The sequence below is a fragment of the Branchiostoma floridae genome, chromosome 19 (genome assembly GCF_000003815.2).
Source record: "Branchiostoma floridae strain S238N-H82 chromosome 19, Bfl_VNyyK, whole genome shotgun sequence".
In the NCBI taxonomy this organism is placed as follows: domain Eukaryota; kingdom Metazoa; phylum Chordata; class Leptocardii; order Amphioxiformes; family Branchiostomatidae; genus Branchiostoma; species Branchiostoma floridae.
In genome coordinates, this window is record NC_049997.1 from 11,305,490 (window position 1) to 11,332,983 (window position 27,494).

Here is a 27,494-nt window from a genome sequence, read left to right on the forward strand (position 1 = left end):
ATAGCTAACGTTTTAAAAGGGAAAATAGAAACGCTGGACGATTTTTGATGGCAAGTGTTACTGTTGAAATGGACAGGTGGTTCCCGCCACGGGCGCAACTTTCTGTGTTCTGATTGGTCAGCATTGGCAGGATCGTTACATAGCACATGTTTCGCGCTTAAAGTTAATTATTTATTTTAAGATATGTCTCTAAAAGTGTGTAATGTTTCTGTATTTTGGACACTTCTGTTCACAATTGCAAACGATAATACTAGAAATCAACTGTAGTGTGGCTGAAAGAAACATGGATATGATTAAACTTTTCTAGACAAAATACTGAACCTTTGAGACAGGTCCTGATTCAGCTGAGCATGATGGGGTCACTTCCGGGTTTTCTCTGTTCCTGTGTGAGGACTGAGTTGGTTTCCTAACCACTGTGCTCAGTTGTTTCTCAACTTTCTACCGAAATTCCGACAAAAGGGCCGTTCAAGACATCGTTCAAGGTCACTGAGGACACAGCACGCTCCATAAATCGTGCTTCCAAAGGGATATTTTGTCTGCAGGAGGGGGAAACGAAGAAATTTTGCCGTGCGACAGTGTGAGTGTTGCCATCCGCCGAATAGGATTCACAGCTGTGTTTTGCTTCATTTAACCAAATATCGGGACTTGGAAACTCGCCCAGAATGGGTGATTAGCACAGATCTATGCTCCTCTGATGATATCTTCCCGCTTGTTTGATGACATCGCACAGTTGACATCGTAAAAAACGGCAGGGATCGCGTCAGAGACGGTTGGAACACTGGCAAAGCCAGACGGCGGAAATTCAAGATGGCCACCCCCAAGTTGAAGCAATTCCTTAAAAAAGCTCTGGCAAAGGTAGGTTCTATCCTTTATTATCCGCAATTTTAAGATTTTTGCTTCTTAAGATTGTATATTAAACCTTCCAAGCGGTTTGGGTATATAGGATATTCTTACAATTCGACAAACCCCTTAGAATTATGTTGAATTAACATTAGTCATACAATATTAAGGTAAGCGTGTTCCTCTGTGATTCTGTGCCTTTCATTGTTTGTTAAAAGAAATTTTCAATATAGAATGATTTCTAAACTGCAATACTTTTGGAAAAAATCTTATGAGTTGTTATGCAACCTGTTAAATAATGTGTATCTTAAAATCAAACACTGATCAGGGATTAAGGTTGTCCAACACATGATTTTATAATCAGTGATATGCACCCACATGTATTTTTGGCGAGAAAAATCATTGCAAAGATATGGTGTTTTTTTTAAAAAGGTAATCTCACTAATACTGTGTCTTTTGTTTGTGGCATATTTTTGTCAATTTTGAGACAACTTTACTGATAAAGTGATAAGATAGGAGTCGTAAAAGCAATAAAGGTCTTCTGTGTAACATCCATAATCTAATTAAGGTACATTAGGCAGTGGATAAGTTGGTGTAAATGTGCCTTTGTCAGCCTGTCTTTTTATTTAAAGATTGGAATGATCTAATTTGTATTGGTGGCCAATGATATTCCTTTTTATGTAAAGCAAATTTTCATTTAATTACCCAGTAGTATGTTAAATACACATTGATGGGAATAAATGTAAGTTACGCTTAAGTATACAAATGGAATATAAAGGATATTATCAATAATGAATTCTGTTTTTGACAATGTTGACAATGTGTCTTATTCACAGACTTGGCTATCATTGAAATGTTTTTAAAAGTTTATCAATTTGTAGATATCAGGCTACATTTTAGCCTACAATTTTCTTTCTTTTTTTCTTTTTTGATAATAATCAAATACTGGATACTACTACTACTATTACTACTACTACTTTCTCTAGGTACATTCCCGGTAGTGTTTAATCACAACTGTAGCTAGTATAACCACCCTTTGGTATTGCACACCAATTCTCAGGTTTGTGACAGCAGTTATTAATGGCATCAAAGTAGGCAGTCACATCACCCTTTGCACATTTGACATTCACTGAACTTTCTTAAAAATGGGTTACCTTAAATCTGTTAAAACGACTTGCCATACCACACATACCACCACCTTTCATCCCTGGTGCCCTCTGTATATACACAGTACACTGGCCACATCTGGAAGTGTGGCAACCATTGACACAGTCACACAAAACATACACAGTTTTGTTTTAGCTCATTGTCAGGGCTCGAAATGCCCACTTGCAATTTGAGATTGCAAAATTTCATGTAAGGCACAATATTACAAGCTGCATATTGTAGATCTGATATTAAAGATTCATCATAAGTAAAATCATAAAGTCATGTTTGTGCTGGTATATTATTTACAAACCTGTGTCCAACAGGATTTGTAAAGCTGGTGTCTAGACTCTATGGGAAAAAATTTTATCTTAAAAGTCAACTCTCATTGGCCAAGTGGTCTTAATGTTTTTAGTGGTGGTTAGTTGTAGTTGTCACTGGAAATACAAAGTTTTTAGGGTAATGGTTTGTTGTATGTTACCTTTTCTTTTTTTTTTCTTCTTCCTATTGATAAAGCCCACATCCATGGTAAAGAATATTCTGGCTTTTTCGTAGTGTAACATAACTCATCCGAGACTGTGATCTCGGCTTAATCCAAAGGGTTATCCATTTTAGTCATACAATTGTATAATCACTTGGTTGCAAAAAAGTTGTTGTACAGGTTTTCAGGGGTCACCAAAAGGTCGCAATGCAGTATTTGGTTGTAGGGTAAGTCACTGTGTCGACTACTTTTGCTTTGTAGCCGGGGGCTGAATTGCAAGGCCCTTTCTTTCATCTCCTTGCTTTTATTTTGTAGTTACAAAAGGTTTGAATAGGTCCTTAAATTTAGAATGAAGTTCTACCTTGCAAAGGGTCATTAAGGTGTACATAATTAATGCCTTATTGTGAAGTACAGGTTAAACAAAATGAAAAAGACATAATAATCTGCTTTCTCCTAAGCTTTATTGCATACACATCAAACAGTAAGATCAATTGGACAAGGAAAACCCTGGACCATAAAGAAGCAATTTGCGTTGTCCGATTCACGGCAGGATTAAAACACATTAGCGGTAATTGGTTTCTAAATTACTGCTGAAGTTAGTATTGATTGCCATTTGTGAAGAGAAGCAAGAAAACAGACTGAGATAACATCATCTCGGAAAAGTACTTTTGGAAACCTCAAAGATGAAAGCATTATATGATAACAAAGTTTTTAAAAAATGAAGGCAGCATGTATAGATTGGCCCCTGCTGTTCCAGAAAAGCTGCTGAGTGGACCAAAGTCTGCGCGATATCATATCGAGTCCAAAAGCTGTCAACCATATAAAAATCGGATGAAGGAGAATTCTTTTTACACCACCAGCAGGTGCTTACATTGCTTACGTTACAATGTCTCTGAAATACCTTCGTCATTTAAAAATCATGACCACTACAAGTACAGAACATGAGATACAAAATGTATCACTACTATTACCGGAAGTCCTGATGCAGTAAAATGGCAAGACAGATGCTCAGGAAAAACATCCTTTTCCAAAAGCTGTAAAAAGTAAATGTTGTAGTATCTTCTAAATACATTAAATCACAATGTTGTAAAACAGTACATTTTATGGAAATTTTTGTGGGAAAAACAAATCTTCATATACAATAATCAAAATACTAGTATATTGAGTTTAAAATTTAAGCTTTGCATTAAGCAAAACGGTCGATATACAAAACATTTGTATGTATGGAGATCATACAAAAATTAAGAGACATTTAAAGGTTCTTGGTTTAGATTTCAAACCATCATGTTTGGTCTGTAACATAACAGCCATTCCACAAAGTACCATTGATATTTTATGGGAAAGCTGATGGATCCCATAACCAACACGGTTTGAACATTGATTTTTCTGTGGTACAAATAGACAGATGGGCGGGGCGGGAGCCGAGGTCAGTACTCAAGTAGTTCTCATCAGTACACCAAGGTCACATGCTGATCTATCGCGATCTTTTGGTGACCTTTGACCTACGGGAGCTACACGTTATCCCTAATGCTGTCTGGTAGACCACAGATGATGGCCCAGCGCTAACATTTTTCTGGAAAATGAAGCAAAATTGCTGGAATTTTTATTTGTGTATTCTGATGCTAGATGTTTAGTCTTAGATATTTAGTCATATTCTTACTTGCTCAGTGGAAATAATATGAAAATTGTCTTGATAATAAGAATTTTATTGTTTACATACGTGCTCATATATTGTAACACATCAAACTTAACAATAGCTAATGGTTATAGAGAATAAGAGATACATAATCTTTTTGCTTGCTTAACACATCAATGTAATGTTACATGACTTGTAATTATGTTAATTGTGATAAAAGTATGCTAAAACCTACTGTGTAATGATTCATTTAATTTAAGGATGACTCATTAACTCTAAATTATGATGTCATGTGAATGATTTGCATTACTGTCTCTTGAGTCTCGTCTTAAGTTCCTGTCTAACCTTATAAGGGTATTAAAGTTATGGGTTCAATTTCTGTTCCTGTTGACATTTCTTAAGTATGATGCCTTCCTGTTTGTACTACAAGTTCATGTACCGGGGGTATGAAGAAAAAGAAGGGTGTGTTACATATTGTCTACTATGATTAGCTTAGAGATCAATGTCTTTCATCAAATAATTATGTATAACACCAACCCTGATTCCCTGTCAGAATTAGATGGGTTATCAATTATCAAATTAATTTAAGGTTTACAAAAAAAACAGAAAAATCTGACCTAAAGGGTCAGCATAAAGCTAGTAACATTAATATGCATGGATACCATACAGAAATTAAATCTCATTGAATTTTAGAATTTCCTAGTTTTGATTTCAAAACAGCATATTCAATGCTCCGTCTGTAGCATAACAGCTATTCCAGAAATTATTTAATATGAAAGCTTATCGATTTGATAACAACAGTTATCAACCTTAGATTTTTGGAAGAGTACTTTCATTGCTGCAAATGTTTTGTTTTTTATTAGCATAATGATTTTCCCTACTGGTACTAGTAGGTGCTTCTATGCCTGAATTGCAAATTCTACCCTTGACCTATGAACTTGGCCATTGAAACTTACATGATGTATTGTCAAGTTGCATGACATGTGAAAGACAATCCTTCCTTTGTTCTCTCTCCCAGTACTCCGCTGCCTTTGTCATGATTGTGTAAACTTTAACCCTGAACTCAGACGACCCTATAGCCCCTGGTATTCATCTACTGACTGCCTGTATGAAGTTTATGAATTTTTAATACTAAATGTTGTTACTAAAGGCAGGGCTCGAAATACTTTTTTCTGCATACCTGCACTGGTGAAGGTAACATTGAAAATTACCTGCACCGGACAAATTTTACCTGCACCACTCTACATTTAGGTAGTATGGATCATACTAAAATTGTTCAGCAACCATTGCTATTTATACAAAGTTTATGGTGGTAACAGTCAATGCAGCTAGTAACAATCCATATACAGCTACATAATAGGACATTTATGTATAAAAAACAGTTCATGGACCAGTGCAGGTTAGGTGCAGGTAGACAACCCTGAACTCAGATGACCCTAGAACCCCTGGTATTCATCTGCTGACTGCATGTATGAAGTTTATGAATTTTTAATACTAAAGGTCATGCATTTTTCAGTAATGAGTAGAACAAAAAAGGCTTTGTCTTAGCATAGCATCTTCTTTCAACATATGTACCCATCAAGTTTTCAATTGCAAGTCATATAATAATGCTATTATCTAGAGATATATACTTAGCAATGAGATTGATACAGAGAAATGGTATACTGTACTCTCAAATTTGTTGCTTTTGTCCCTACTTGTTAATAAGCCATATATAGTTGAAGTCATGAATAAGAAAATCAATTCTTCACTTCTGTGGTAGCTTCTCTATGGGCTTAACCTGATATGACATCGTTGGGGTCATCAACCTTTTGATGACACCTGCTATCCTTTGTCATTTCTGATAAATGGTTAATATACAATGTATTCAAGGCTATACTTTTTTTTTCTGCAGTGCAGGTAACATTGAAAATTACCTGCACCAGACAAATTTTACATGCACCACTAGTGGATTTAGGAAGACTTTAGTATAGATCACATTTCAATTGTTTTGGGAACCATTGCTATTTTTCTTTTTCTTTTTTCTACTTACGAGGGGGGTTCAATAAGTTCTTTGCCTCACCAAGAAATAACAAGCACAACTCAGATTTTCAGGCACAACTTCATAGTATGAAGTCTTTTATCAATATCCTCCAAATTACAAATCATTGGAGTCATTACTTTCCAGGCATTCGTTTTTTCTAAATTAGAAGGTAAGTGGGGAGAAAAAGAAGGGTGAAGTGTGATCAGACAATTTGACCTCACACCTCAGGTTGCAGATCAATTGTCCACCTTTTTTTTTCGTTATCCCTTACCTAACGTTACTGGGTGTCGCCTGCAACATGATGATCACAATAATTTGAATTTTGGTACACATTTATATAAGACTTTATACATGTACGTGGGGTTATCAATAAGTCCCCGACTTTACCGAGAAAAAATAAGCACAGCTCAGATTTCGAAGCATAGATGTCAAGTATAAAGTCTTATATAAATATGTACCAAAATTCAAATTAGTGTGATCATTACTTTGCAGGCGACACCCAGTACCGTTAGGTGAGGGAGAAGGAAAAAAACGTGGACAATTGACCTGACCTGAGTGTGTGGGTCAATTTGCGCTGCTGGAAGTTAGAAACACAATTCTTTTTGCTTGAAATAGGAAGAGAATCATTATCAAACATTTTGACAACGTCTTTTGTTAATTTATGGCATGGGAAACTAGACCCACACATGTCTGATCACAATTCACACAACTTTTTTCTCGCCACTTACCTTCTAATTTAGGAAAAACGAATGCCTGGAAAGTAATGACTCCAATGATTTGAAATTTGGAGGATATTGATAAAAGACTTCATACTATGAAGTTGTGCCTGAAAATCTGAGTTGTGCTTGTTATTTCTTGGTGAGGCAAAGAACTTATTGAACCCCCCTCGTAATAGGTGGTAAGAGTCAATGCAGCTAATAACAATCCACATACACCTATACATATGACATTTACTTTTTGTATGTATAAAACCCAGTACATGGACAAGTGCAGCTTAGGTGCAGGTAGACACCGGAAGTACCTGCACAGCTCCAATTTTACCTGCACTAACCTGCATATACAGGTGGTATTTCGAGCCCTGTACATTATTTATAGAGATATTATAGTGTGTACATATTGGTAGTATAGGGGATTCTGATTTTCTTTTCAGAAGAACAATGGAACACATTTTGCTGTTATTTACTAATTTAGTGGTGCAAAATTTTAGTTTCAATCTTTTTCATGCTTGCCAATGTCCATCTCCATTTGTATTAACAAGGGTGAAATTTTGGCTATTCATAAAAAAATTATTAGATTGTCAACCAATATTGCAATACATGGTTGCTAAATGTAAATGTGGAAATTTTGCTGTGGTTTAATGTTGCGGATTTTGTGATAACAATTCTTTGCCGACTGACCTAAAAAAATGCTTGCTTCACCTTCACAATGATCTCTCCATTTTATCCCTAGCATCACGAAATTAAATCCTAGTGGAAAATAGAGGAGGGAAATCTAGAGATCTGTTTCCCATATTGTCCTAGATATGGGGACACCTGTTTCTCCCTGGTATGATGTCATCATAACTCATTGTGGATGGCCTTGTACTCTGAAGGATCTTCAAAATTAATCCCAGGAGACCATTATGAATGGTCTGATGTCCTGCAGTTATCATAACCATCAAGGTTATTTTGTTTTTTGTGTGAAAATTATTAATCTATCTAAAATATTAGATCTGCTGAGGTCTAATATGAAGAATTGATTTTAGCCCCCTAACATCTGCTATTCAAACTGCAGAGAAGTACACCATGTTAGGCCACACTGATTTGATAAAATAGATGACATCGTCTGGGAACCCCAAAACTGATGCGAGCGAGCGAATAAAAGAGTTTGGAAAAGAAAAGGTTGCCTTCATTATGAAATCTTAAAGATTCTTCATTCTCGATCTGTCACATCTTCTTTGATCTTGGAATTAATATTTTTCATTCTATGGCACTAGCAGGCTTTTAGCCAGGCATGCGTCAATGCGTCATCTGGACGCACTTTTCAATTTGATGCCCCTGGGCGCCCTTACACTACAGAGAAAATTGTCTTACAAGCATGAAATTCTGATTGACCAGGGATGCTACCAGGTCATCTGTGGTCACAGTCTTCTACTGTGACCTCTGGAACAGTATTTTTGCCTCTTGGGATACCTAAGAATGCACTCATTTAACTTTAAATCATCAAATACTCTGCACCATGGAAGGTGGATGCCCCCAGACCCCCCTACATTAGTCACTTACCGTGACTCACCAATAAGTTTGGACTCCCTATTATAAAATCCTAGCTAAAAGCCTGGGCACTAGTATACGTTTTCCGTTATTCTTTTTTTTTGCAATCCACGCACAACAAGTGTTTGCTCTGATTGCAGCTGCTTTGTACTAATTGTACCATACAGTAAAGTTCAAATAGCCAAAAATTGATGCACGCATGGATGTTGTCCATATAATAAGATCAACGTGGCCTTAGAAAAGAAAAAGAAATGTACCGGGTGCTGTTTTTCGTTGATAACATGATGGTGTTTCTATTCCTTCTGTAGTACAAGCACAAGGATGTGACACAGAAGGAAGTGGTGGCGACCCTCAAGCACTTTGAGGACCTCAAGCCAGTGGTAGACACATATGGTAAGTATTCCCAAAGAGACATAAGAATAAATTTCATGACAATGTACTTATCATTTACTCGATGTCACAGACTAGAGTTGAACTTGCTGAACGTTTTTAACAACAGTGTATAGATTGCTAAGCAGTGCAAACAACATGTGACTAACAGCTCATGCTACGTCTTCATGACAAATTGCTAATCTATACATTTATACGTTGCAAAGCTAGTGAGCTAGAAAGAGCAATCCAAGGTACCTATTTAGTAAGTAAGGTTTCACCATGATTCTTAAATGTAGCAGTCTTATTCAAATATTTGGTAGATCTATTGTCATCGTGAAGTGCAGTATAATGTGATCCCTTCGTAACTTTTTTCCACAGTTTTCAACGACGGATCACAGACTGAGTTACTGTGTCTGTGTGGAACCATCCCAGTCAAGATAAAAGGTACTTTAAACATTTTTGTGGTGTATTTGGGTCAGATTGCAACAAAAAAAAGACGAAAAAAAAGTGCTGTGAATGAGATAAGTTTGTTTGATGTAAACACTGCAAAAATCAAGCTGTTGAGTCTGTCATGGTGACCACTAGTTTTCGTAAAAATCAACTGCTTTACGTTTGTCAGAGCTAATTTGGTCTGCCATGCCATTTAGTGTAAGTTGTAACTTGAAGGTGTTGTGCTCGTGTAACCTCAGCCTTTGTCACCTCTAGAACTACGAGGACAAAGTACGTCAGCAGGGGCGTCAGGAGGTGTGTGTTTGGTTCGCTTTAAACTAATCTCCTCTTCACTATTCTAGTCTCTTAGAAAAGTTTCCAATCCTTTTGTCTCCTTTCCTGTAGAGCTGTTAGTAGTGTTACTAAACCTGGTGTTGTTCGGACTGAATGTCATGATCACTAACCTCTGCTGGTGTGAGAAGCTTATCTGTGTGTAGCTAAGTACACTCACTAACAGTGGCCTCAATCGTGGTCACCAAAAGTGCTTTTAAGTTTGTGTTGATTTATTTTTGTGGTGTGTAGAATATGGAGTATCCGTCATGGTTTCGAGTAGGCAAAAGTGCTTACTATACAATAATAGGAACACCTGTTTTAAGTTTACATGTAGTTGTCATCACTATGAACATAAAACCACCTCAAGAATTGAAAAGAAAAACAGTATAGTAGCCTTCTGCTTGCTCTCCTTGTATTGCTTGACAGCTCTGGCCTTTTATTATAATTCATATTTTTGTTGTATTTCTTGTACTTTTATCATCCCAAAGTCTATCTCTTTGTAATAGTTTGTTAGGCATGGTTGTATGTCTCTCACACTGTCACAGTCGAATCAGTATGTCTCTCACACTGTCACAGTCGAATCAGTAAGTAAAACACTTGCTTACAAATTTTGTGAGCATACAGAAAAGTGATTGGAAGGAAAACTAAATTGGATGTCATCCTAGGCTTTGCACTCAGTAACTTTTTCATAACTAGTATTCCCATATCCATTGAATCATCTAAAATTTGGTCAAGGACCACTTCTGATTGGAAATAATGCTTCAGCCCTGAGTTATTGCTTAAAAAATGGTCTCTATCCTTTCAGCTAACACCTACAACATCCCAGTGTGCATCTGGCTGACGGAGTTCCACCCCGAGATTCCCCCACTGGTCTACGTGCGCCCGACGGGAAACATGGTCATCAACGAGTCCAAACACGTGGACATGAACGGGAGGGTGTACATGCCGTATCTCCACGAGTGGACACATGTGAGTACCAAGTGTTACAGTGGTACAAACAGTCACATGTAAGTGCCTGTGGTACAAATGGTCACATGTAAGTACCAAATGTTACAGCGGTACACACAGTCACATGTAAGTACCTGTGGTACAGTTGGTCACATGTTAGTACCAAATGTTACAGCGGTACAAACAGTCACATGTAAGTACCAAATGTTACAGCGGTACAAACAGTCACATGTAAGTACCTGTGGTACAAATGGTCACATGTAAGTACCAAGTATTACTGTGGTACAAACAGTCACATGTAAGTACCTGTGGTACAAACAGTCACATGTAAGTACCTGTGGTACGAATGGTCACATGTAAGTACCAAGTGTTACAGCGGTACAAACAGTCACATGTAAGTACCTGTGGTACAAATGGTCACATGTAAGTACCTGTGGTACAAATGGTCACATGTAAGTACCAAGTGTTACTGTCACAGTGGTAGAAACAGTCAAATATGAAATGGGCCCAACTCTGGTTAAGGTCTGTGAATCTGGTCATTGTGACTACTTTTTGATGGTCTCGTAGATTGTATTCCTATTTTGACGCAAAGACTAAACATGTGTACATTTTCTTAAAGTCCTCAGATTGATTACTAGAATAGGCTGTATTGTGCCTATACTTTTAAAAAGTTTATCTTTTGTGGGCCTGAACCTGACACAGTATACGTTTTCTGTGTGGGAAGCACTTGATTATGCTTTTAGGAATAGTTGAATTGGACTTACAGGCACTCGTCAATAAAAATAGAATTCTATATGTTAAAATGTTGTCAAAGTACAAACATAAGATATACAGTTGTGTCTTACATGACATGTAGGGAACAGAGATTATTCATTTACAATGTGGCACGAAAATTGTGGTAAAGACATTATATCAGACACAATCAATATGCTCACATGGCATTGCTAATACTATAGGGGCAAAAGCATATAGTACCTGCAGCTAATGCGCTGACCATACATGTATTACCTAACATGCGTCCGCAACAGCAGGGACCCAACCAGTATGACTCCAGTGTCTCCCTGGGTTTGTGGAAACGTCACACCTGTTCCACAGCCTGTCTACAGGTACTCACACAGGCCACACAACTACTGTTACATTACAGAACTTCCAGCTTCCTGCTCACAACTTTGCTGTTTGTCGCTGCCTCACACTCTCTCTCTCGCTCACTCGGGTTTAACGGCTATTGTTCCTCATCTTACGAGGGTTGGACGTTGCAGGATGTTGCACTCTGTTGCAGCTTACCGCAAATTGGAAGTCTGTTCCTCACATTATTGTACAAAGTTGTCTCAGTCACTTTGAATGCAAGCACAACACGTGACATCACTAATGCACACCCATTCATTGTCAAGAAAGTGGGCTAGGTGCAGGTCATTCTACCTTCAAGTTGCTGTCTTCAGATGAGTTGGCAAAAGATGAAGTTATAGTAAGGATGTGGCAGTGATACCAGTGTACCTGATGTTATGTTTTAGTTGATATACATCCCCAAGACCTAAGGACCAGAACAGAACCCACCTACTATGCAGTTTCATTGCCATGCAGTCCCTGTTCTTTTTGTTTTCACTTTGCCATCTGTGTTAAGTTTTGTGTTTATACATTTATCTGATATTTTAGGCGCTTCACCGGTCGAGCAGCGCCTCTAGCATGCCAACTGCTCGCAGCAGTCCCTCTCGGTCAGGAAATGTAAGAAAAAAAGAAAATTAGTATCACAATTGTTTTGATGGTATCAAAACAATCAAAGTGTGATTGGCGTGTGATTTAATCCTGTGTGATTAGCGTTAGTGTGTGATTTAATCTCGACAGTCACTGAGATTAGAAAAAAGAATCTAAAGTGTAAAGATTGACTTTGATTTAAACAAATTACGATTACAAATTATGATTTTATCTCATGCAGTTTTGTTGCCTATTCTCTTTTGCTGTGACTTCTTAAAAGTATAGTTTGACTTTAAATTGATTTTAAACAACTTGCTTCAAAAGTTATTATGATTTCATCTCATGTATTTTTGTTGCCTGTTCTCATTTGCTGTGACTTTGCTGTTTGTTTTGAGTTTTTTGTTTGAATCTTATATTTTCTAGGCGCTTCAGCGGTCAAGTAGTGCCTCTGGTGTACCTGCTGCTCGGAGCAGCCCCTCTCGGTCAAGAAATGTAAGACTAAAACGGAAAATAAATAGAATTTTCTTCTGACACAACTTATTAAGAAAGGTATACACATGTACCTCCAAATCAGTCCATCTTGTTCACAGAGTGACCTTGTCTCGCGAGAGTGCAAGACTAGGTCCAGACTTGCATCTCATCTGGACCTAGCCTTGCATTCTCGCGAGATTAGGTCACTCAAATTCGGGGGTCGAAGTTACGTCTGTATACCTTTAAGATTAAATCACTGTTAGAAGAAAAATGTGCTCAAACATGACTAATGAATCCCTTCAACAATAATCATACATTTATTTTTTTAATTCAGTGATAATATTATGTGCCGTAACCCCACATAGTGCAAGCAGCTAATAATGACACTAGAATCATCCAGAAAATTGAATTATTGGTTTTATCTGACCTGTAACATATGGCAAAAAGATTTGCTTCATGTGGTCTTCAAATTCAATGAAAAAAGGTTTCCAAGTTCTCTAACTTATCTCTTGTTGCATGTCTGCCACCTAGCAGAACTGTATAAACTGCACCTGCTAAAATACATTCAGGTTGTTGTCTCTTGTAACCACCAATCACTGACTACACTATTTACAGGTCTTTTCACCTGTTCTTACCTTTCTGGCTCCTTAATCCACTTTAGGTTTGAATACTACTATCAATATTATATCACTGGAGCTGTATTGTATTATCTCTCATTTAACTAACTGGCATGGACCAATACTATGTAATGATTGAAGGTAGAGTAAAAGGTAGGACACAATATAATGTCATGTCATCTCATGATCAGTCATTTAAAATTTGAATTTTGGTACACAGATTCTAATAACATGCAACAGTTCAAACAGAAGGAGCATAATATTACTCAAAAAACAGTTACAATAGACTTATGGAAGTTGTATTTCTCACAGTACATTCAATTTTGATTTTATTTTTTTCATTTACAAGAAAAAAACATTTGGCTGCTTCTATTTTGTCTGATTTTTTGCACCCCATCTTTTTAGGACTCGGATCTGATCGTTCTGATTCAGCACATGAGACGGGTGTTCTCCGAGGAACCTCCCGTCTTCATGAGGAGCGCGTGCCCGCCAGGATCGTACCTTCCCGCCGAGATCGAGAGAATTCTGACGGACAAGGTGTACCGCAACAGGCAGATCACGCAGCTGGACGTCAGGAATGCCGTCACCAACTTCAAGGACCTAAAGGTCCATGTGGATGTATTTAGTAAGTTTCTTTATTCCACATACCTTCTGTTCCACCATCTCAGCTAATCTATGTTCTGCTCCTTGTATTAAAAAAAATTGTAATCATTTTGATATTAGATCTGCCCAGTATGTTATAGTCCAGGAGTGATTGTTGTTAAATCCAAACTTTCAGAAATTTGTTAATTTTTTCACAAAATGTTGCATCTACAGGTAACTGTCCTAACATAACAAGGTCCTTTATTCACAATCAGAATATGTTAAACTTTACACAATTTACAGCCAACGTTTCGGTCACTTTCCTTAGGACAACAAAGAAGGGGGCAAACGATCACGGGAACATCACCCGTTTATTGTACAATAAATTCTGATTGTGCAAGAATCGTCTTGTCCTGTCAGACCAGTGATTTTACTTAATATGAAACTATTACAGTTTGACTGTTTATCATGATCCTGCCCCTTTTTACCTTTTTACAGAATATTGTTACAATGTACATGTGTCATGTATGTTGGTGGTGGTTAGGGTGGGGACATGGGATTGAGAGGTAAAAGGGACAGGCTTTGCCTTTCAACCCACTGCCACTATACATGTACATGTAACGTTAATTCACCTTTATCCGTTGGGTAGCCTATTTTTTTTTTTTTCTCAAGCAGGGTATGAACAGATATTATCATAAGTCGACGCAGGTTGGTTTAAAATTGCAATATTTTCAGGATATTTCAGCTTGAAACCACCACCCGTTGACATGATATCACAAGTTGAACATACCCTGTTATTAAAAGCAACGGATATAGGTTACTCTACGGATAAAGGTGAACCAGTGTTACATGTAGCCTTATAAAGAAGAGAAAGACAGTGCGTAAGTAAATACATGTAGTTTCATCAGGTTGGTAAAATACTTGATCACAAAGTTTTTCATGCACAATCATGAAATTTATTAAGAGCCTGGCCCAATGTTTCGATGACCATCTGTCATCTTCATCAGGGCTATACTGACTGGTTCACAGTTAAAGTTAAAGTTGCCCGTGCATCAGTAACAGATGCTTAGGCGTGGCGCCCATCTCCATTTCTGTAGCCCTTGGGCCACACATGTGCAAGCCACTACAGCAGGGGGCTGGTCTGCTGGTAGTGATGTGTGTTTAGCTTCCATACTCTTTCTCATTAGTGCTGAGTGCTAAGCAGAGAAAGCAGCATGTACCATTTTAAAAGTCTTTGATATGACTCGGCCGGGGATCGAACTCACGACCTACCGAATGCAAGGCGAACGCTCTACCCACTCGGCCATTGCACCGGTTAACAGTGCACTGCACTGGAGTTAAACAGCAAACCAGTCGGTATAGCCTTGACGAAGACGACAGATGGTCATCGAAACATTGGCTCTTAATAAATGTAATGGTTGTGCATGAAGAACTTTGTGATCAAAGACAGTGCCTGTCAGATATTGAATGTTTAACTTGTTCCTTCCTGTAGGTACACCTGGGGCCTCCAAGAGAGAGCTGCTGTGCCTGAAGGGAACGGTACCTGTCATCTACAAGGAGGGCACCTACAACATTCCGCTCAAAGTCTGGCTGTTCGAGGACCACCCCAACGCCTCGCCTGTCTGCTACATTGTACCCACCAACAACATGAGAATCAACGACAGGTGTAAGCACGTCAACGCAAACGGGAAGGTGCAACTGCCATACCTCGACGACTGGAAAGATGTGAGTTTAAAAGTCGCAAGATAGCAGATAGTCAAGTAACTAGATGGGCTGCGATAACGTTTGATACAGGTGTTCCAGACCGTGTGATAAAAAGCTGTACCACACAGGCTTCGAAGTTGTATCACACAGGCTTCCATCAAGTATTTCAAACGTACTCTGTGCACGCCAGTGTGGCGCAGTCAAAAATTAAAATACCTGATTTGGACGTTGGAACATTGCTGTTGTAACAATTTTGGTGCATTTTGCATCGGCCATCGGGCGATCCTACCTGCGGTCAGGCTGGCACCTCAGGTGATACGGAATACCCCGTGTTGTATTCTACATGTGTATATAGATTTTGGAAATGACTGGCATTTTAGGTTTTGTATTAATTAGATAGATGTCTGGAGCATTAGAGTGTCAGTTCCATGAGCATGGGAAATGTCCAGACTTAGTTTTTTAAGCTGGAGTTGTAGAGATTGAATTGTATTTTGAATATTATTTTTATTGTTATTCCAGGCAAACAGTGACTTGTTCAGTCTGATCCAGGTCATGAGGATTGTGTTTGGAGAGGAGCCACCTGTCTATGCCCTCGCTGATGCTTCAGGTGCAGAGAACACAGGGGCAGACGTTGTCTCACCAGGAACAACATCAGGTCAGAACTCAACAAGTTTTCAAAAATGCTACAGTCCCTCCCACCACAATTGTGCATCAGGCAGCACCAGGGTTGTAGCCAGCACCCGTCCTTTGATGGAATTTTGCAGCTGAGGACAGAAAAAAATGTTTGCCAATTTCGTCCTCTGTGAGCAAAATATAACCCTCAAATTGCAGGAAATAGTGTTTCAGAGGGTCTGGATTTCAAAATTTTCCTTGGGAGCATGCCCCCGGACACCCCTAGGAACGCAGTGCCAAAGCCATTCAAAATTAAGGGGACGGAAACTGATTTCAGGCTGGCTACAAGCCTGGGGAGCACCCATCTTTGTTTAATCCTTGGCTACACAGTGTTTTGTACAATCACTATAGCAGGGGGGGTAGTCCACTGGTAGTGGTGTGTGTTCAACTACCTACTCCTTCCCAAATACTGAGTGCTAAGCAGAGAAAGCAGTATGTAGGATTTTTAAAGCCAAGATCTTTTTCATTTTCAACTTTCTTATGATATTTGCATGCATGTAAGTCTATTTTTCCAAACTTTTCAGGAACAGCTCCCACCTCTGCCAGCTCTGCCCCACAGCAGGCAGACCAGGCAACGACCGACAAGCCTCCCAAGTCCGCAGACCGAGTCCTCTGTCTCATCTGCATGGACAAGAAGGTGGACTCTGTGGTGTACGACTGCGGACACATGTGCATGTGCTTCGAGTGTGGACAGGCCGTGCTGGACGCCCAGGCCAACTGCCCCATGTGTCGCTCGAAAATCAAGGACATCATCCGAACATACCATGCCGGGGTGGCCGAATAGCAAAGTCAGCAATTAGTTACGGATAATGTTAGAAGCATGGCACTTGTTCATGATGTTGTCCACAGCACTACAACAACTGTTGTACCAAGGCAAGATTTGAACTGTGATTTCCAACAGAAAAAAGAAGGTTCTGGACTTACCCAAATTTTTGGATAAAACACTGCCAGTATTTTTCAATGAATGAGTAATGCATCACTTTTTTTAGATCACTTTCAACGACTTTTGATTCACTGCTCACCAAGTCACATGTTCTATCTGCATAGCATGACATCACAGAAACAGTAGCTAAATCCTTGACAAGGACGGGTGCTGTTCTGTTGAAAACCTTAGTTAGTTGAGAACCTCTCCATTGTGTTGGAATTGCAGTTCAAATCTTGCTTAGGGAATAGGAATGAATTCTAACAACAGACAAACTTTCAAGTCAACAACTGTTGTTACAGCATCTTACCAACCGCAAACGTTATATTGTAAATATTACCAGCAGTGTATTTAATGGGCAACTTTCAAAAGCAGTTTTTACTTAAGACTATAAGACATATGAAATATGACTGACTGGCTGGCTCTGTGTAAAGTTGTATTAGCTATTTTAACCATTCCACTGATTAAGGAATAGTAGGTATTGAATAGACTTGCTTGAAAATAGTTGGAGATTTTAAGATTTGTTCTTCACCAATGCGATTGTTTTATTGACAAACAGTAACAGCATGTATGTGTATGTTTGTGAAACTGTTGACTTAGAATAAGTGAGAGAAGACAACTTGATCATTGAAGAAAACAGCTGGACCTGCAATGGTTACTCCTATTTTGATAAATTTACCCTGAGTGGAAAATATTACTGTTATTAGCCACAGCATTTGCTTGGGATGAACTGTACATAGCACGATATGTAAGACCAAATTTGATTGGTAAACGTTTGAAAACATTCCTTACCTGGCATGCATGTAGGCTGTAAGAGGGTATTAATGGGGGTCCTGAAAGCACTTTATGGTTAATTTAAATCTATTATTGTTACAACACCCCATGTATTATGCTAAAGTTAAGGAAGGCAATTACCCAAATTTTGGTCACATTGGTATATAAATTAAGTGGTTATGCCAGATTTTTCTATAAATTACAGGAAATCAAAATAGGCTACGTATACGTCTTACCGAAAACATGTAGACCCCCTGTATCCTTGTGATGACAGAACTACAGTTCCTTTTCTATGCCATTCAATGCAACAATGTTTTTTATTGGACCAGCAGACTAATATGGTTGGTCCAGTCGAGATAACTAGTGTGTAATACTTGAAGCTGAAGCCACTGTTTTGACAATGTAGCTTGTAATGCTGATTTTTTTTTTATGCAGAACTTTGGATGCAATATGAAATTGTTTTATGATAAATTATGGGGAACCCAATATACTATATATAAAATTTATTATGTTATGATGTGATGTGATCAATTTTTGAATCAAGCAAGAACAAGACAGGAGTAATTTTTTCAGAGTGCTTCTTGATGATGAAATAATAGTGTGAGAGCTTCAATTAGCACAGAGAAGTTCCTATCCCCTCTCTTTGTAGCATAAAACCAATTCTATACCTTCACTCTTGCATTTGAGGATTTCCACAGTGTAATAAAATACCTGTTGATCATTGATAAATAAGGTAGCTTCTTGGCAATTTTAGTTCCTTCATGTAGACAATGGCTTAGATATCTTACATATAAGTAGGCTCTATAGTAAAGATGTTCAAGGAAGTACACCAAAACATGTTAAGATTTGTACTTGTGTACATTTGAATGACATGATTGTATGAATTAAATCAACAGGCTGTTTCTATGTTTTGTTGATTATAAGAATATAACATTATGGTGGTCAGTCACACTCACAATCATACATTATTGTATGAAAAGTCTTGACTACATCAGAATGATGACTTGTACTTTTTTACATTATGCATTTCAATTTTTCCTCAAAATATCTTGTATGAAGTTTTTCTCAGCTTTTCAGGCATAATTATCATATTGTTTTTATACTGCATTGAAATGATTTACATCTGTGACACTATTTTCTGTATTTTAAGGTGACAAATATATGTATGGAGTTTAAACACAATGATTTTCATATTATCATGTTTTTTATCAATTTGATTTTCTTACAATTTTAAGTGTAACATTTCATGCAATGTGTTGTTGATATAGCTTGGTGGTTGTTTCATGTACATATAAGTGCAGTATAATTCAAAGGAATCTTTGTGACCATCTATGTTATTTAGATGATGTGGTCTTTACTTCAATTTCTGCAGGGAGCCATGTGTAAGTAGGTTTTCATATTATTCTAGCCAACAAATATCACAAGTAACAATTTTTCATAATATTGTAAAAAGAAAAAGGAGTAAAAGTCATAATGTTTTTATTTTGCATTTTTCATATAAGTTTATAATTTTGTTACATCGATTTTGAACCATATTGTGTCCCTCAAAATACTGCTACGTATAGTCATAAGCTTTTAATTAAAATTCATGTTTCAATATTGCTTCAGTGTTACTTTATATCATATTCAACAATGTTCAAGGCAAAGGTAAGATTTTAGTTTTTACGTAACAAGACCTGAAGGCCCTTCAAGATTACGGGTTACACGATTGTAACTCTAACAGCATCGCTTCGCTCTAGGTCAGAAACATCATGATTGAGACCAGCCCAATTGAGGACTAACTGACCCAATTCAGTTTCCTGCCGTATTTCTTGCAAGACAATGAGGAAGTCACTGCAGCCGTCTAGTATCTTAAAGAAAAGTACAACATTTTAGCTATTATATTATGTCAAAATTTAACACGTTTTACCTCCGCTAACACTGGGTACCCTAAAGGCGCGCTCCCACCGCACTTGTATCAAGCTTGCGTCACTGCGGAGTTCGTTCACTGCGTCACTGTTTCGGTATTTTCTCCGATTTTTTTATAATTTAGATATTGCGTAATACGTAAAAGTATGACTTAGAAGAGGGCCTACATGCCTTTTTCCTTTAAGCGTTACGAGCCATTTTAATTCACCGTTTATCGTTATCGACCGTTAATCGTTACCGGTATATTCTTCATGAAGCGTTATTGGTCGTTTTAATTCATCGTTATTTGTTATCCCGAATTCACTGTTAGGCGTTACCAAGAAATTCTTCGTAACAAGTCACGAAGTCAAATGCCAGACAGAGTCCCTGAAAATGTGGGAAATGGCGTTTCAGAGGGTCCAGATTTCACAATTTTCCCTGCCTTCGGCACTGGTGGTAAATATATATGTCGCGGAAGCGTCGCCCTTAAAAACCATTTCACTCATACAGATTTCAGTATCAGTATTTAGCTTATTAGTTTCAGACAAAATGTGCTCCTCGAATGCAGAAAATGAGGTTTCTCCGGATCTCCCTTGTGATGCGTCGGCTTGCGCCTTTGACGCTCACGACGACATGGCGAAACTATGTTGGGGGCGTGGGTCGCCAACCCAAAAAACTTTTCTCTCTAATAAAACTTTGATGTCATTTGATTTAACTTCCTCTGTCAGCAAAATTTGTCCTTCAACATGCAGGGAATGGTGCTTCAGACGGTCCAGATTTTGAAATTTCGCCGGACTTATTTTGCAACGTCTCGTGCCTTCCGAGCTCGAAATGGTCAAAAACATGTCGGGGGATGGATGTCAAAGCTCTAACCACGTGTAATTTTGATGAAAAGTGTCAAAAAAAGTTTGCCGAAAAATGCAGGAAATAGCATTTCAGAGGGTCGTGATTTAAAAAATTTCCCGGGGTGCAAACCCCCGGACCCCCCCTAGGATGCGTCGTGCCTTCAGCGCTCCATCCGTCCGAGCATTTGAAACTTTTGTGCCACATCTTTATATATCATCTTGAAACGTTGTAATTACACGCCTAGAATGCCTCAAATAAACAGAAAGTTTGAAATTACTTGTTGAATTGTGAAAAGAGTCACAGAGTCTTGTCAATGTCCTCTTTTTTATTTCCTCGTAATTAAAAGAGTTCGGGCGTCGTTTGACACGTCAGGGCCGTGCACGCCCTCTGTTTTCCATATCACGCGTACGGTTACATACATGAATGGACTAAAAGGACACTCCTGCATTGTACTTCTACAACGTTTCACAATCCGTCCGTGCATTTGCAACTTTTGTGCCACATCTTTATATATTATCTTGAAACATTGTAATTACAAGCCTAGAATGCCTCAAATTTAATAGCAGAAAGTTTGGAATGATTTGTTGAATTGTGAAAAAAAGTCACTGAGTTTTGTCAAAGTCCTCTTTTTTATTTCCTCATAAAACGAGTTCGGGCGTCGCTGCCGCAGCGGTTACATACATGAATGGACTAAAAGGACACGCCTGCATTGTACTTCTGCAACTTTGCAACAATCCGTCCGTGCATTTGCAACTTTTGTGCCACATCTTTATATATTATCTTGAAACGTTGTAATTACAAGCCTAGAATGCCACAAATTAATAGAAAGTTGGAAATTATTAGTTGAATTGTGAAAAAAGTCACTGAGTCTTGTCAATGTCCTCTTTTTTAGTTCCTCATAAAACTAGTTCGGGCGTCGTTTGACACCTCAGGGCCGTGCACGCCCTCTGTTTTCCATATCACGCGTACGGTTACATGCATGAATGGACTAAAAGGACACTCCTGCATTGTAGTTCTACAACGTTTCACAATCCGTCCGTGCATTTGCAACTTTTGTGCCACATCTTTATATATTATCTTGAAACATTGTAATTACAAGCCTAGAATGCCTCAAATTTAATAGCAGAAAGTTTGGAATGATTTGTTGAATTGTGAAAAAAGTCACTGAGTTTTGTCAAAGTCCTCTTTTTGATTTCCTCATAAAACGAGTTCGGGCGTCACTGCCGCAGCGGTTACATACATGAATGGACTAAAAGGACACGCCTGCATTGTACTTCTGCAACTTTGCAACAATCCGTCCGTGCATTTGCAACTTTTGTGCCACATCTCCACATATTATCTTGAAACATTGTAATTCCAAGCCTAGAATGCCACAAATAAGCAGAAAGTTTGGAATCGTTTGTTGAATTGTGAAAAAAGTCACAGAGTCTTGGCAATGTCCACCTTTCTTTTATTTCGCAACAAAAGAGTTCGTGCGTCGCTTGGCTATGGAGGCACGTGTACGCTCTCTGTTGAGTGTTGTCTATAAAAATGATAAACATGATTAGACGAATTGACCACGAGGACACCCTGCATGCATATTCATTACATTGCTATAACTTTGAACCGCTCGCAACAGAATTTGTATTTGTATAGATGCCAGATTTGCATCTATCATTTTGTAACATTGTCATTTCAATCGTAGAAAGCCTCAAAATGTTAAAGAAGTTTGTTTGGCCTTGGAATCGTTCGTTGTATTGTCAAACAAAAGAATCATGCCAATGTCCGTTTTATTTCCTCGTAAACGATTTGGGTGTGCCTGAACGCAACAGACCACTGTTTGTAACAGAACACAATTTTGTACCTGAGTGGACTATAAGGACATCTCTGCACTCATGTTATGTGCATTATATCTATTCAAATTTTCATAATTCGTTCCCAGTAGAAAGAAAATTGTGTTTCTTTAGGTGATATGAGCATCTATGCGAAGTTTTCACCGTCTATCACATTTCGTGATAGACGGTGAAAAGGATTTCGATTCGTTTCGTCAATTATCATTTATTCCGTCATAGATATCATGGACAAAATCCCAAGACTATCAAAAATTGCTTTAAGTCTTACGGGCCATTTGTTATACTTTCCGTTGCATTTACAGACATAGAAAATAATGTTCTGAACAACAACGTTTAGCGCAGTCTGATCTACAGTAACTTTTCTCGCCAAATTTTCTCAACGCTTCTCTTTTTTGTATTTCAGTCGTAAAACGTGTCTTTGATTCAGATGTAAAAGAAAACTGGGATAAGAATGCGCATGCGCACGGAGATACTGTAAATGCATTTAAGTTCGCGGGGATTTGATTTCGCGTGGAGTGTTCGCGGTGCTTTTAATTATAAGTTCGCTGTAGTGCCAAACATTGTAGTCACATACTGTAATGGAAAAATGTTCGCGGTGGTTTTAAGTTCGCGGTAAGTAAGACTGTCTCGCAAAAACCCCGAACATAAAACAACCGCGAACATTTCCGCATTTACAGTAGTAGATGCACCGTTTTGATGTTTACTCAGAAGGTCGTGCTTTTCTGACGAGTAGTGGACTCTGTCGACTGCTCACCGACAACTTTCGTCCTGGTCGAAAAGAGCTAAACCTCGAAGATGCTGGTCCGTTGGATTGACACCATTGTCCTGGCATGTGCTTTGCTTCATCTAACAAGTCAAACGTCAGGTAAGGCAGTTTTCGAATTTTGGTACATTTTGTTGTATTTATTTTCTTATGGTAGTCGTGAAGTTATGTCTCACAGTACAGAACCTCTGTCTTACACAGTTTGTCCCTTTAGAAAAAAACACATTTAATTCTCTTTCATAATCGGGACCTCCCTGCATGCCTAACTTATTAACTTCTTTTTTCGATCCCCGCTATCAAAATAAAACAAGACGGGCGTACAAAACAGATAGGCCAGTTGAATATTTGTGATAGCGAAGAAAAACACCACGCTTTGGAAATGAGAAACTCTACATACAACATGTATTACTGAGGTGTGGGGCGATCAGTTGATATTTGAGGTAATAAAACATCTTCTTTACCATAGTGTCAGATTTTCAATCGGTGTAAACAGTCAATGGCTTAATATAATGAATTACATGGTTGTTTTCATCAGTCGCACTTACACGTTTACGTATACCAAAACGATAAAACTGCTGTTTGTCAGGTGGCATGAATTGCAGCAGAGCCTCTTACAGACTAGTAATTAATTCATTAAAAATAATTATAACAGACGCTGGCAATAGGGAGACTGATTTTGCCAGGGGATACGTCGGAGTGTGGCCACCATGGGGTACAATTTTCTCGTGCTCCGTAAAATGTAACCATTCCCGCTGACTGACTCTCCCGGCCAATCATTGCACTTTTCGAGCTCTCAAACTATCCATACCTCATAAGGTAGGCCTGGTCGAGGCTGAATGTAGCCCCAGTGAACGTTTGGTTTTAACATAAGACGATCTGAACTCTTAAATTATCATATCAGTAAACTGCATGTACATGTTGCTCAAGGCCATATGATACATTCTGCATCTCTTAACGTTGCATTGTCCCCGGAAAAAGTCCGAGAAATGATCTATCCAAAACGGTTTGACATTTTCCAGGTATTATTAGCAAAACCAATTTGCCAGGGGATGGCAACCAGAGGGTAAAATTTTCCCGCGCAGAGGGAAACGTTACCAGGTGACTCTCCTTTTTTTTATTGCACTGGCGCACTACTTAATATTTTGTCGAACTCTACTATCAGCCGGAATGCCGTCGGAATGAAAATTCTCTTCTATTCCTGGCAATTCGTAGTGCGTTCCAGAAATCCTCACTGTATTCAAGCTATTTGTGCCCGTTCATTTTGCTGGCCCGAAAGTTTTTGACGTGTTAAAACTGTCGACGTGCACTCGAAGTGGAGAAATATTGAATGGCATTCAAAGTGGATTCTAAGTAACTATTCTAACTGCAGTATGACCGCATTCTACGGCATTCCAACATCATTCGAAACATTCTTATCTCATTTAAATTCTATGGAGAACCGAAACGGCAAGCCACTTCGAATCCTGCCCGAATGCGGCCAAAAGAATATCTGGAATGCAGTGAGAATTTCTAGAATACACTACGAATTCCCAGGAACAGAAATTCTGACTGCATTTTGGCTCATTCCTTCTCGCGTGAAGGGGATATGAGGTCCATTTGGAATTCCCACTGTAACACTCGGAATGGCCCCGAATATGGCACGAATTTTGCAAATACTTCATTCCGGCTGGTTCTGCTTGATTCCTACTAATTCGGTTTCAGTGTGAAGGCCCTATTACTAGTATAGTATTAGGAAGGCGTAGTGGAGGTTTATTGAAGCTCCACCGAACATTTTGTTTACAACAACTAATTTTAAGGCTTCCGAAACCGAATTAGAAAACTGCAAATAAAATACAGTATTGTGAAAAACTCCAGCGATATCCACTTCTCATACATTCTGTATCTCACAACGTTGCATTGACCATTGTGACTGTACATGTTTTTTGCCGGGAAAAGTTCGAAAAATGATCTATTCAAAATGGTTCGATATTTTTTTCCATCATTATCTCTGTGTTCCACCATATACTGTTATGGTTGGTGTTGCCATGGTAGCATCTCAACAAGTGTAGTGAACATATGAGCAACACCCGTTTTCTGAAGAACTGCTTGCCCATAAACATAAAGCTTGAATAATTTATGGTTTATGACGCAACAACTGCTACACCGACGTACGTATACGTGCCATTTCATTGGCAGCTCTGGAAACCAAGGACACCTCAAGGACAAAGTGTTTAATCTATAGTGTAACATTTTCTGTGAATCGTTTTGGTAAATGGCCGAATAACAAAGTTCTTTATTTACAAAACCAGATATTTACAATAGATCGAACTTTCTCTGATTGTCACCATCCTCAAGGCAATACTGACTAGCTCTACTTTACACTACGATAGGGGTCATTGGCCCAACGAAGAATGAAACTTCGATGTGAATATAAAGCAGTTTTAATTTCAGTGTACGGCTTTTGCTATTATGCCGTCATGATTTTTATGATGAAATTCGACAACATAGTAAAGATAAGGAACGTTTTCAAACTCTTGGTAATGTCTTTGCATGTTTTCTTTCTGTCGTTGTAATTCTTTTGTTCCTTTAAATATATTTCAGCTATACCACAGGTATGGTGAAGCATATTGTATTTGTAATGTTTCTTCTTCTTCTTTCTCCTGTCAAATCTTCAAAGTGATTCATCTCCGCCGTTCCTGGGCCGAATGACCTGAAATTTGGCACAAGGGTAAAGTGGGCCAATACCCTTGGACGTTTCTTTCTTTATTTTTTCATCACTGCCTCTAAAATGATTGAGTTTTTTTGTCATTTTTAGACAACAATGGTATATTTTGGCCCCCTGTATCCTGGTATTACAAACGAATGGACTGAAAATTGGTGTAGGAGTGCTCTAGACATATGCGCACATGGATCCATTAACACCTTTGGCATACAGTACAACTAAATGCTTAATTTTGCGATTTTTTGACCATTTCTTGACCAAAAAAGTATACTTTTGGCTCCTGTACACCGAATGACCTGAAATTTTGTATAGAGGTGCCTTGATCATATGCCCATGCAGATTCAATAACACTTTTGGCATAAAGTACAAAAATGCTTAACTTTGCGAATTTATAGTACCCTGGTTTCAAAACCGAATGACCTGAGATTTGGTATAGGAGTGCCCTAGACATGGAAGAGTCCATTCTTGCGCGGAGGTGGGCTTTTTTTTCAAAATTCGTTTTTGGATTTCGGTGATTATGTCAAAGTCCAATCTTAACAAATCTATCTCTTAATACCTGTCAAGCGGAACCTGGAGTGGAGAACCACCAATATGTTTAGGTGAAGAGCACAGTAAAGGATAGCATCATGATAACAAGATGATAATAGAGGTCGATAGGGAGGTTTTCATCAAAGTGCTGTCTTAGCATGCTTCAGGGGGGGGGGGGGGGGCAGTCTATTTAATTACGCCAAAAAGCAGTACTCAAGCAACTTCCAAAAACATACCCAGTTGCTTGAGTAACTACGTTTTGGTGTATCGTTACTTATTACATGGATGTCTAACCTACATCGACGTTTCCATTGAATAACATTAATTTTTTATTAGTGCCAAGCATGGAAATCTATCTTCCTTTGGTGAAGCACTTTTAGACTTTTATCACATTTCAATATTTTTAAACTGCAGCTGCTATAGAATGTCCTTCGGTGTCTGTCGCAAACTGTTTGCTGGCCAGCTATTACCTACCGCCATGGGAAGACGGAGAGGTCATCCGGTTCTATTGTGACACAGGTTACTACCTGGTTGGCGCTTCTTCAATTACCTGTCGAGCCAACGGAACCTGGAGTGCAAGTCCACCAAATTGTACAGGTGAAGCAAATAAACTGTTTTACTAGATAATATAAAACAATGAGAGAATCATCATATTCATATATGTCCCCTATTTGTCTATGTTTTGACAGTACACAAAAGTCCATATTCCTTATGCAATTAAATACGCAACTGTGTGTTATAAGGTTCATCTGTTTCTGAATTTACAGCTGTCAACGAGAAGAAGTTGAACCTATATACATACCAGACTTAAGTATACATTAGTCATTGTGGATGTAGTAAGATACCTTGTGTCACTGTAATTGTACCATTGCTTTGTTGTCATGGTCTTTACTTTAGCTTCTAAGAACATAAAGGTACAAGACAGGTATTTCATTCGTTTCTTAATTTGTTTCTTTTTATCAAATAATCTTGAACATGGATAACCTTGAAATCATTCGTCTTCCACTGTTTCAATAAGATAGTTTAAACTCAATAAGGTATAATTT

At 38.4% G+C, this 27,494-nt stretch overlaps 1 protein-coding gene across 4 annotated transcripts; it reads left to right on the forward strand.

The window, feature by feature from the left end:
- The first annotated feature begins 340 nt into the window (after positions 1-340).
- On the forward strand, positions 341-19,489 carry LOC118406656 (protein ELC-like). 4 transcript variants are annotated; one of them, XM_035806891.1, is made up of 11 exons: positions 341-855; positions 8,684-8,768; positions 9,126-9,191; positions 9,453-9,491; positions 10,315-10,478; positions 12,111-12,179; positions 12,573-12,641; positions 13,643-13,862; positions 15,312-15,544; positions 16,043-16,178; positions 16,720-19,489. In XM_035806891.1, exons 1-11 carry the CDS (start codon positions 808-810, stop codon positions 16,977-16,979), a joined length of 1,389 nt encoding a protein of 462 aa, XP_035662784.1. In that variant the 5' UTR covers positions 341-807; the 3' UTR covers positions 16,980-19,489. The 4 variants fall into 4 exon arrangements, with proteins under 4 accessions (XP_035662784.1, XP_035662786.1, XP_035662785.1 ...); XM_035806893.1 differs by lacking the exon at positions 12,111-12,179; XM_035806892.1 differs by lacking the exon at positions 9,453-9,491.
- The last annotated feature ends 8,005 nt before the right edge of the window (positions 19,490-27,494 follow it).

Bases quoted from the DNA above. Each gene is read 5' to 3' on its own strand.
- LOC118406656 (XM_035806891.1), top strand. From the start codon at position 808: ATGGCCACCCCCAAGTTGAAGCAATTCCTTAAAAAAGCTCTGGCAAAG. The intron at 9,192-9,452 runs GTACTTTAAACA...TGTCACCTCTAG, and splicing joins CATCCCAGTCAAGATAAAAG to AACTACGAGGACAAAGTACG. The intron at 10,479-12,110 runs GTGAGTACCAAG...CTGATATTTTAG, and splicing joins ATCTCCACGAGTGGACACAT to GCGCTTCACCGGTCGAGCAG.